Source organism: Colius striatus, chromosome 2, assembly GCF_028858725.1.
Source record: "Colius striatus isolate bColStr4 chromosome 2, bColStr4.1.hap1, whole genome shotgun sequence".
Classification (NCBI taxonomy): domain Eukaryota; kingdom Metazoa; phylum Chordata; class Aves; order Coliiformes; family Coliidae; genus Colius; species Colius striatus.
This window is the reverse complement of record NC_084760.1, coordinates 76,914,974-76,927,316: the sequence shown is the minus strand read 5'-3', so window position 1 is coordinate 76,927,316 and position 12,343 is coordinate 76,914,974. Positions and strand designations below refer to the sequence as shown.

The 12,343-nt window shown below is 43.2% G+C and overlaps 1 protein-coding gene across 5 annotated transcripts in view; it reads right to left on the bottom strand.

Moving 5' to 3' along the window:
* Positions 1 to 11,049, bottom strand: part of BIRC6 (baculoviral IAP repeat containing 6) — a 178,083-nt gene extending 167,034 nt beyond the window's left edge. For all 5 annotated transcript variants that reach the window (XM_061991164.1, XM_061991166.1, XM_061991168.1 and 2 more), the window contains exon 1: positions 10,232 to 11,049. In XM_061991164.1, the coding sequence (XP_061847148.1) occupies positions 10,232 to 10,487 (256 nt within the window). In that variant the 5' untranslated portion in view covers positions 10,488 to 11,049. The remainder of the gene's footprint in view (positions 1 to 10,231) is intronic.
* Between the last annotated feature and the right edge of the window lie 1,294 nt (positions 11,050 to 12,343).

Genomic DNA, 12,343 nt, shown 5'->3' with positions numbered 1-12,343 from the left:
TTGGTTATGTTTTGGGGTTTTATGGTTATGCTTTAGTTGGTGTTGCATTAAATTATTTTCTGTTTCTGTTTTCTTCCCCAAGCCGAGTAGCCTGGTCTGTTTTATCCTGGACCTTGAGCAGCAATTAAGCTCTCCCTGCCCTTTGGCAATCCTCAGGTCTTTGGTACTTGAGGCTAATCATGGTCTTTTATCCCCTGATGGGCCTAACCCAGCACAGCACATCATCTAAAGGGCAAAGCTGTTGTCAACATATATTTCCTTTTGTTGCACAGGAACAGGAGTTTCATTAAATTTTGCATGAATCAAGTCCCCAGTATGTTCTCCGCTTTCCTCAAACATTGGATATTATTTCTTAATGAATAATTAAAAATCACCATTTAGGTAGCTATCAGATAAAGCATCAACACAGCAACATAATTATTTCATGTTCACATTTTGATAAACAGAAATAAAAAACTTCTCAAAATATAGGGCACATAAATCCAACCACACCACATTTGTGGCATCCTCTCTCAAAAACTCAAGTCAAGCATAAATGTCAGCTGCCCTTCTCACCAAAATTTTGGAAACAATGAGTCATATTCTCTCAAAATATAGGAAACATGCCTCTGCCTGCATGAAGTATATCGCAATTGTAATCACTGCTATAACAGCCAGAAATACTTCAAGAGCCCTGGAATCACTTGATACTTGTGAAGTCGTTAGCCCTAGCTCAACAAAGAGGACTCCTCTGAATGGCAAATCAGCAAGTTTCAAACTGTATTTTTTGCCAATACATTGAAGTTCCTCACACAAGTCTTTCTGCAGACAGCACAGCTGCAGGCAAGGCACTAAGTCATTCTACAGAAAAATAACAGTTTTGACAAAAATCCAGAGACAAGTTTTAACATATTTAGAACTATTAGTTTCTATTATCTAAATGAACTGAAAAGTATCTGATGCCCTAAACTAGAAACTTCAGCAGATTCACATGGTGTTTGCAGTCTGTTTAGTGTGATCCAAGAGATGGACCACTACCGGACACTTTCTTTAACCCATCACCTCTCTGCTCCTCCTTCCCAGATTAAAATGAGAAAAAGTTTACCTCTTCTGTCAGTGCCAACACCATGAACCACTTTATTTTGCCCTTTCCTTATTTCCTGTCAAGCACAGGAGAATGTTTCTGTCCTGTGACTAGGAATTCAGCATCCCATAGGAGCTCCAGTCCTTGTGGGTTTCCAGACTAGTCCTTTCTTATTTCATTTTTTCCATCTATGTCTAAATCACCAAATGGATACTCAATATCCTCTGTGTGAGTAGTCTCAATCTTTAGAAGCCAAAGAAGATTACTAACAAGGCAGATAACATGCCTAAGCATCAAACTGCTTCTGCGCCATTAAGAAACAAAGCTAAAAGTTGTACATACATCACATGAAATATATTGCCTAACAGCTATGATTCTCACTGTGCTGCTTAATATTTTGGTTGGTCACAATGACAGAAAGGTTTTGATAAAACCATTTCTAGGAAGTTAATTACAGTTGTTGAGATTTAATCCAAGCAAGCAACTAAGCACCACACATCCACTTGCTTGCTCCTCCCTAGCTTCCTAGGATGGGGAGGAGAATTGGAGTGAAAAAAGCAAAACTCATGGTGTGAGATAAGAACAGTGAAATCATAGAATCATAGAATGGTAGCGGTTGGAAGGGGCCTTTGGAGATCATCTAGTCCAATCCCCCTGCAGAAGCAGGTCCACCTAGATCAGGTCGCATAGGAACATGTCCAGGTAGTGAAGACCTCCAAGGAAAGAGACTCCACAACCCTGGTATAGAGACTGTGGAGGAGACTCTGGGCAGCCTGTTGCACTGCTCCGTCACCCTCCCAGTGAAATAGGTTTTTCTTATATTTAAGTGGAACTTTTTGTGTTCCAGCTTGTCCATTACCCCTTGTCCTGTTGCTAGATACAATAAAAAAAAGGATGTCCCAACCTCCTGACACCCACCCTTTAGACAGTTATAAATGTTAATAAGATCTCCCCTCAATCTCCTCTTTTCTAGACTAAACAGCCCCAGTTCCCACAGTCTTTCCTTGTATGAAAGATGTTCCAGTCCCCTGATCATCTTGGTGGCCTTGTGCTGGACCCTCTCCAGCACTTCCCTGTCCCTCTTGACCTGAGGAGCCCAGAACTGGACACAGTACTCCAGATGAGGCCTCACCAGGGCAGGGTAGAGGGGGAGAAGAACCTACCTCAACCTGCTGGCCACACTCTATGCATCCCAGGATGCCTTTGGCCCTCTTGGCCATGAGGGCACATTGCTGGCTCATATTTAGCTTATTATCCATCAGGACTCCCAGGTCTCTCTCTGCAGAGCTGCTCTTCAGCAGTTTGAGCCCCAGCCTGTACTGGTGCATGGGGTTGTTCCGTCCCAGATGCAGGACTCTACACTTATCCTTGTTGAACCTCATGAGGTTCCTCTCTGCCCAACTCTCAAGCCGGTTGAGATCCCACTGAATGGCAGCACAGCCTTCTGGGGAATCAGCCAGTCCTTCCACTTTGGTGTCATCAGCCAACTTGCTGAGGGTACACTCTATCCCCTCATCCAGGTCATTGATGAAGATGTTGAACAAGACTGGCCCCAGAATCGATCCCTGTGGAATTCCAGTGGCCACAGGCCTCCAACTTGACTCTGTGCCATTGATCACCAACCTCTGGGCTCTGTCATTCAGCCAGCTCTCGATTCACCTCACTGCTTAAGCTCATCCAAGCCACACTACCTGAGCTTTCTGATGAGGATGTTGTGGGAGACAGTGTCAAAAGCCTTGCTGAAATCAAGGTAGATGACATCCGCTGCTCTACATTTAGCAAGTATAACATCTCACTGCAGGCTACTCAAGTAAGACAAGTCTGCCAAGGCAAGCGTATCAGAACACTTGCAGTTTAAACATTTTAAAAAAAAATCCAAAAAACCTGTCTTCAAGTTGAACTTGTCTTAGCTTGCTGCATTTACAGAAAACTATTTTGAACTGATACCACATAAAAGCACAACTATGGATTAGTTGCAAAGGGTAATGCTTCACAAAAAGCAAACCACTGCAAGTTGGGTTTAGAAAGGGGAAAGTAGTCTCTACATTGTTTTACATCAATGTCTCTCAAAGGAAACAAAAGACACGGTGGCTATGAACATTTGGGAATATGGTAAAGAGAAGATGGCTAAGGCAGGGCCAAACCAGGTCATGACTGCTCATCATCACTGAATGACAAGTTATAGATTCTCTCATCTTCCTCTTCTCCTCCTCACCTACATCTTCATGAGAAAATTCAGCAACAGTTTTATCTCACAGATCCAGGCCCAACCTCTCACATGCTCTAAATGTAACCTCAGCACAGCACTCTGCTGCCACCATGAAGACATTTCATGGGTTCTCCTTTCCCAAAATAAAAGCATTCTCAGACTTGATGAAGGGATGGAAATGAATCCATTGTATGAAAAAAGTTCAAATTGCTATTTCAGACAAACAATGTAGATGGGCTGAAAACAACTATCCAAAAGCAATATTTTCTGGTTTAGATTTTCACTATATACACAAACCTCGATCGGATGGAAGAACAGCCCAAAATGACTGAATAAAGCAAAAATACATTCAGATAAAAAACTGGAGCAAGAACACTAAAGGAGGCAGAAATATCCAGCTTAACATCACAAAGTGAACTTCAAACTCCCCTATTTGCCAAAATTGCATTTAGTTAATCAAGAACAAGACATGTGATCTACAGTTTACCTTTTCCTTTAGCAACAAACAGGACAAAATTGTTCCAGTACCAGTTTCATTATACGACAGTTGGTTTTAATCATCCTTATGAGAGTAGAAAAATGTGTTATCTGGGCCAACGCACTGGAAACTGCCCCAGGAATATTAATTAGATGTGTCCAATCAAGCAACCACTAACAGAAGCTAACACTTAAAAAGGTTTCAGAACATAAACAAAATCCCACTTGAGATCAAGACAGTTCATATCTCACTAACTCTGCAGGCAGAGAATCCTCTTCCACTCTACAGATTTAAACCTAGTCTTAATCAGCAGGAAGACACTGGTGAACTCTTTGTGCCCACGCTCTATATGTTGTTTCAGATCTCCATGTACCTAACGTGACTGCTGCCTTCTATGCCACAATGAAAGCTATCGCTCAGAACTTTATACGATTATCCCAGGAACAAATAATGAAAGATTTGACACAGTATTTTACAACTCTGCAAACTTTGAACACTTAAGTTCCTGCAATTTTCCTGAAAACACCTCACAGAAGAGAGCATCTTCAAATTTTTTCTCTAAGTAAAAATTTTCAGGGAAGTTGTCTTTCACAAACTACAGACACACAGATTACACAGCGCTCACCCAGGAGCAGAGACAGGCAAGGAATACTTCTCAGCTTAGTAACAGGAAGTTCCCGTTCTTCAAAAGCAAATTCCAATACAGCATTTCAAAACAAAGAACCTTTGCTACATTAAATTTCACCACCTGTTCCTCTTTTTGTCATTGAGCTGGCTATAGAGCATCCGAGTTCACCCATGCCGTACACTGCAGTCTCTCTAACAAGAGAAACCATTTCCAGTTATGGAAGTTTTTAAACTCCCAAAACTGTCTATCCGTAAATGGTTTAGGTCCCCACCACAGTCTCAATATTAAAGGAAAACAAGAAGGGCTTTTTCAAATACATCATCAGCAAAAGGAAGATTAGGGAGAATTATGAACAAAGAGAGTGCCCTGATGACAGAGGATGCAGAGAAGGCTGAAATACTCAATGTCTTCTTTGTCTCAGTCTTCACTGCCAAGGTCTGCCCTTGGGAAGACCAGTCCCTGGAAGATAGTAAAATAGTCTGGAGAACAGAATACTCGCTTCACCATGTTTCTAGTTCTTTGAGTCCAACAGAGATTTACCTGCTTTCTTTCGTTGTGTTCTGGACTTGAACTAATCAATTAACTCTGCAAGAACATACTTAAGCAAGAACATACTTCTGCCAGTCTTCTTCGTTTTGTATAATACAGTATACAACATGACTGGGACCTGAGGTGAAGGGTTTATTTATCACATAGACCCACTAAAAGATGTCTTGACCAAAGCTGGACGACAATCAACACTGAAGATGAAAATCAGTATTTTCCTTAGAATTCTTCCTATGAATGAGAAATACTGTCACTACCTGTGAGATGGACAGGGCAGGAAGTCAAGGTTCAAATCCCTGACAGAGCATAGTATTTCCTCTTCAGGTCGGTACGGAGACCTGCAGAAGATCCTTTTCAAAGTCCATTTGCAGAGGGCTAGGAAAATTTTCTATTATCTGACATTAAAGCACTCTGCAACTTTTAATAATACAATGCTATTGTTGCAATGACAGCCATGAATCCATCAGTCCAGATACAAATAATCTGTCAATAAAATGAAAAACATGCTATCTTGCCTGGCAACCTAACTTAAGGTTGCATTGCTGTCTGTTGTTACTTCTGAATCCCTGCAATAAACAGTAGTGCAAACACCTCTTTAATGGCATGTGAAGAGGTCTCTTTTTCTACTCTATTTTAGCTTCCGCAGAAGATAATCCACGTGCTTCCACAGAGCCTGGAAGTATCAATTAACAGCATCCTGACAGTCTGGCAAGACGTATGGCAAGTAAGAAAGGATATCTGACATACTCTGGTTATGACAGCAGACAAATGGAGAACACAGGTCTAGAATCTTTATTAGGGTAAAATATTGAACTCAAATCTCCTATTCTTTTTTTTCCAGTGCATAAGCCTCTTCATGAATGACCTTAAGATCACATACATCAATGGAATGATCTCTTGGAGAAGCATTTCACCCAGATTACCATAGTCATCCAAGTGTACTCAAATGCAAGATGGTCTGTAGTAGATCACTAGGTATTTTACAATTCTCTCCATGCTATGAGAAAATAAAGACAGAGAAGATTATGTATTCACAGCAACTGCCTTCATTATTTACTGCTTTTGTCTCATAACTGAGTAAATGAAAATCAGAACCGAGAAGAAAACCAGAAACCCAATTTTGAAGAAGGAGAAAGCTCAAGCAGTATTACCACAGTGAGCCTGAAACAGTTGATGCTGTCTTCAAATAATTAAAGTCTAGAACTGGATGGTAGAGTATCCCAGCAGTTTCTTCCTGGAGGTTATAAGAACTATATACTCCCTCTTTTATTTCCAAGTTGGAAAAGAGAATCTTCTCTTCTTGTTTTGCCTCTTGCATCATATTGAAAGAAATCAAAAAGAAACAGAACTGGATATCCCTTTATAGATTTCCAAGGCTCCACAATTCAAAGTGATCCAGATGAATACAAACAAGACTTCCTAAAGTGGAATGCTGACTAGAAAGACAATGGCATTCAACTTGTTGGCATAGTTGAACCTCCTGGATTGGTATCGATCTCCTTCTAAATTGTTGTGTTGAAGGAACAGTGGCTGAGGGCCTCTAACGATAATGCAGATTCTCCGCTTCCCTGTCAGGAACTCATACGTACATACAATGAACAGATCCTTCCCTGTATGAACTCAAAAGTCTGTATTTTCATTAATGTTGGGACCTCTACGGTAATCTGGAAGGCTTCATCTATTTTAGCAAATGAGGCTCTGAAGCTACTGCTATGTTAAATTAGCCTTGAAAAACCTAAAGAAACATTCAAGATGGCCACTGTCCATCTGACAGCACATTTTAGTTTCTTATTGTGTTCCTGGCCAAGCATTTCTTGGAACTACAGCACTCTCCCTGTCCAAGCAGTTTTCTTATTTTATTTGTAAATAGAAAGAACTGACAAATCAAACACCTCAAGGAACACCAAAAGTCACTGGAGATTATTCTGAGAATCGGTTTTGATTCAGGGTAGGAGTGTCTGGCTTTTTTGGTTTGGGGTTTTGTTCAATTTTTTTTGAAGCAGAGGAAAAGGCTCAACCTCAGTGCTGTATTTGGATTCATGCTCTTTGGATGCCAGTGTTCAACTTGAAACTGAAAGCACACAAATACTTAAACACCTAAGAGGGAAAATAAGGTATGTGATAGACTTGTATGACAGATTCAAAACTGGTCCTGACTAACCACTAGCAAACACACAGAAATGCATCATATTCGATCATCAGAAGAACTGTCCTTACACTCCCAGTCTGGCTGTCTGAAATGCATAGTGTGCATGCAATGTCCTTTTTATCCTACCAAGGCTAATCTCACAACCAGTTAAGACAAAGTTTAATGTTAAAGGATCACTTGATTTTCCCCTTACTAATGTTACTCTTATTCAGTACCATACTCTGGGCTGCTGCAAACGATCACTTGGCCCTCTTGAATAGGCCTACAATGTCCATAAAAGAAACAGACTACGGATCATCAAACACCTTTAATAGATAGATATGATGAAGATTCATTATAGTATAATAATAGTCCTCACTGGATTCCTACAGTTTGGACTCAGAAGAACAATCCCTGGGTCACCCCATACATCAGATCAATGATGTTCACGTAAGAAATTGAAACATGTAAAGCAAAGGCTACATCCTAATGTTTGGAACCCACCTATAACTGAACTATCTTTTGGAAGAGCAAGACAAAAGAGTCACAAAGACAGCAATCTGCATTCGCAGTCTAACAAAGGCAGTCTCTGCTGCTCCAACAGATTCAGTATTCCCACAGCTTGTTCCACTGAGAATGAGCTCAAATCTTAAAATATTGCCACAGTGAACTGTGACTACAAATAAAAGCAACACTGAGGCTCAGTGGTGTTTCCTTCTCTCCCCACTACCCTTTATGGGTGATCCTTTTTCGTGCTCTGCTTTCCAGAAAGAGAGGCCTGCAAGGTTTTGTTTTTTCCTTGGGTAATGAGCAACAGCATTTCTGTCCAACATATTTTTTTTGGCAGGGCAAAAGACCTGCAGCCCTCCAATTACCAAGGAGGACAAGCAGTCTCCCAAGAGAGGTAGTTTTAATTCCTAGGGACTCTATTTTTAGTTATAGCACCAGAAGTCCCTGAAGCAACAATATCCTTTGACCTGTCATTTATGGCAGAGGAGGGGGCAGGGACAGAGTTTGTCTACAGAGCTGAGTGTCCAGCTACTACTATCCTACACTAAAAGAGTTCACGTTGTACAAAACGGGAAGACATCAGAGAACAGTTGAATCCCCTTTTCCTCTTTTTTCCTAACGAATGGCCAAAGATGCACAGTACAAGAGTGAACACCGTTGCTAACTGTCCCACGAGATACCAACTGCTGGGATGAACCAGACTGCTGACAAGCACGCTGGACCGAACCGAGAAGGAAATTAAGGTTTCTTCCATCTATTTTCCAATTTTTTTTTCAGTAACATAATTGTCAGCTATACTGCACAGATAAAATCTGGGTAGATTGTAAGCAATTCTGTTGTTTCATGTGAGGAAGAGCAGAATCCATCTTTTACACTCATGCTGTTACAGAGAAGCCTGACATTAAAGGAAGTACACATGACTGAATGTATGTAATAGAAGTAAAGCAATGTTGTTTTTAAATAGTTACTATTTAGGTGAAAATTACTATTTTAAATACAAAATCAAATCCCTTACAAGGATTCTATCACAGAAAAGTGTAAAACAACAGCTTAGGCATTGATTTAAAGTTCATTTCTCTTCCTGTTCATGAGAATTAAACATCTGACAACCAATGACAAATTAAGTCCACAATTGTGCCCTCTGCATCCACAACTTAAATGCAATCCTTAAATTCTGGCAGTAATTTGAGGAAAAGTAAGAAATTAACTTATTAATAAATAAATACACTTTGGGAGATAGTAATGTAAAAGGGAATTACAAAGCTGAGTGATCAGAATTCTGAGCAAAATCAGAAGCACCACATAAGAGTCTCCCTTTCAATACAAGCAATTAACAACAAAAGCAGTTGACAGCTGCTTAATAATTCTACAACAGTTTCTTTTTTTACTGCCCCAAACCCTTAACCTTTATGCTTTACAATGTCCTCACTTTAACCTACTAAAGGAAATCACTGATTTTTGCCCCGTTCTCTTCAGAACGTTGTAATATGGTTCTCTCTTTAGTTTGACATTTTAATATAGTTCCTGGCTATCAAGGTGAAAGTATACACATTACCTATACTATGGCACCTCTGTACATTTCTTGACGTTACCATATCATGTTCAGGTGGCAAACATCAACCTTTCACTACCACCACTCAGCAAACCTACATCTTACTAGCGACACACAACTGTAAGGAGAAATTGAACACGGAAACACACAACTAGTAAGAAGCATAACTTTCCGTGGCAAGGGCTGGTCTCACAACATACCAAATAACCCTACCACCCCCCTCGACACACCCCTCCTCAGCCTATACTCTGACAACTACAATAGCTGAAGAAAAAGGAATGAACAAGGAACAAAAATTGTTGATCGCATACGGATCTTTTTGTACAGAGCTCATTTTCAACAGTATAAAATCACTAATAGACAATAAGGAAAGCTGGTTCATAGTTATGGAAATGCTACAGCCTTAGCCTCCACCAAGTCAGTATATAATCATACCTCCTTAGCATAATAGCAGGGATACTGTTGCTAGCACCAAAGACAGACAAGATACTCAGCAGCTTGAAAAACTATGCAAATCTGTATTAGAATGTACCATCAAACAACTTTATAAAGGATTCTGACCTTTAATTCTGAGCTTTTAGACAAATTACACTTTTAAGAAATAAGCCTTCTTAACAAACCCAAATAAAGGCTCAACAAATAAATTAGCACTGTACCACATATTGACAAGAACCAGAACTATATTTATCCTGTATAACATGCTGCTTCTAATATTTGAAATAAAAAATATGAAATTTTTAAAAAATACGTCCCTATGCAGACACAGCCTTCCGTCCCCATTTATTCTTTTCATAAACACATCAATACAATTTACAGAAAAAAAAAAATCTCCGTGCCGCCGACGCGAGTATCTCTGCCCCAAAGAGTCGGAACCGTTTGGTTTGCTTGGTTTGAAAAACAAGTAGGGGGGTAAAAGAGTCAGGGACCCCCCCCCCCCCATCCCCGGCACCACGGGCCTGAGCCCAGTCCGGCCGCTCCCCTCGCCTGCCACGACACCTGTCCTCCGCGGCCCCGCCATCGCGGCCCGCAGCCGTCGAGGGGGCTACCACGGCCCGGTCCCCGCCCGCCGCTCGGGCCGCGGCCGAGGCGCCGGCAGGCCGCGGGGCGCCGCGCTCACCGTTGAGTGCCGACGCTTGCAGCGTGGCCCCCGAGGTGCCGTCGATGACTTTGATGGCGCCGCGCGCGGTCACGGCCAGGATGGCGTTGAGCGCCGGGTGGTAACACAAGCTGCAGAGACCGTCGGCGTCGCAGCGCAGGCAGCCGTCCCGCAGCAGCAGCCACTCGCAGGAGCCCGGCGCGGCCGACACCGGCCCGGGCCCGGGCCCAGCCGGCGCCGCCGCAGCCGTCGAAGAGCAGGAGGCCGCTGCAGCCATCTTCGCGGCCGCTGCCGCCGCCGCCCTCAGGACAAGAGGCCCGGGGGAAGCCACTCACTGACAGTCCCTGGAGCCGCCGCCGCCGCCAGTCACCATCCGGGTCCGGGGAGAGGGGGAAAGGGAGAGCGCCAGCGTGAGCAGGAAATGACACAACCGCGCCGGATGCGGAACCGATCGCCGGCCTGACCGGAGGCGGCGGGGGGAGGGGGAGCGCGCGCACACAGTGGGGAGCGAGCGACAGCTCCTCACGAGGAGGGGCGGCAGGACACGGGGACGGCTCTGCCGTGCGCGCACAGCTCCCCTCCCGCCCGCGCCACCCGCTCCTTCCTGCACGCGTGGCCGCGGGTGGGCGCCGCGCCACGGGCACCCGCCTCCTCTGTGGCCGCGGGCCTAATACGTGCGAGCGGCCCGGTAGCCCTTTCTCAAGCCGCGGCGGTGCCTCGCTTCGTGCGGGCTGGGGGCGATAAGCGAGGCCTCAGCGGGCCGGCCCCTGCAGGGCGGGGTAGCTGTGCCGAGACCGGCGAGGGGAGGCTGCTGCCGCCTGCTCTCTTGCGGGGAGCTGGTGCAACTTCTGCGTGCGCTCCTTCCGCTTCCTCCGCGGCGGTAGCGCGGTCAGACGGCCGTCGGCTTTTCCTGGCCTCGTCGTTAACGCTTCGGACTAAAACTGGGTCGTGAGCGGGCGGGCCCCTTCCCCTTAGGGGTAATGGGGGCGGGGATTTATTTTCTATACCCTGGCTTAGAGACTGCGCTTCCTTTATTGTACTCGAAGAGTGAGGCGAGAGAGCCTCTCCTTAAGTTGCCTCCAGCTTTAGTACCAAGTGAAAAAGTCGAAGGGCTCGTTTGGCTTCAGAGAAAACAAGGCCCTTGAGAAGGGTGTCCCTGGCCGCTGCGAGGGCGGGGGCATTCAGCCTCCGGGGGTGGGTGGGATGTCGTGTGTCCGTCGCTGTGTATGTAACGGTTCGAGGATTTTTTTCGGTTTTTTTTTCCCCTCAAAAAATAATAAAAAAGAGGATAGATTCATTATACCCGTGAAGCCTTTTTTTTTCCTTTCTCTAAGTAGTATTCAACTTGCTTCAACAATTACATAATAAATAAAACCTTTTGTATTTTGTTGAGATTTTCCCATTTCACACACAGAGAAAGAGCGGTGCAGCTTGTAACGGTAAGCATACCTCTAGGGTTACTGATGGACTTATATATGAAGTTCCAAATAGCCTATGGTTTCCTAAAGAAGGGTATTTTTATGTCTTTATTACAGGACCCACATTACCCCAGGTTGCTATAGCAGGGGAAATATTTAAGAAATACTGTAAACAAAAAAAAAGAAAACAAAACTCACATGGGTAAATTGTCCCAAGAGCAAAATGAACATCTTTTAACTTTGCTTCGCTACTTCAAGCCAAACGTTAAATACTATTAAAGCAGGTATGTTGTCTCCTCATTCAAAGCAATTTAATATAGTTTTCAAGCAGGTGTAATTTTTCTGACAGAGTATTACATGGGTAGAAGTGGGAGAAAGCCATGTACTCATGTATGTAGCAAGGTGCTCCAGACAGGTCATCCAAAGAGCCCATCTCATTAAGATACAACACCCACATCTCTACTTTGAAACCAGGTGTTGTATCTTTCAATGTTTGCTAGAAGCTTTTACTTTTGAAAGATGGAATTAGTGTATCTATTATCACAAAAACTTATTTACTGCCTCAAAGCTTGGAATTGGTGCCATGTATTGGAATACAGGTGTGCCTCCAGTAAATATCAATGAGCTTCATACATTCTGTAAACAAGTTTAATTCAAATTTTTTATAAAATACATCTTGTATTTACACACATACCTCATCTAAAAAATGAGTTTG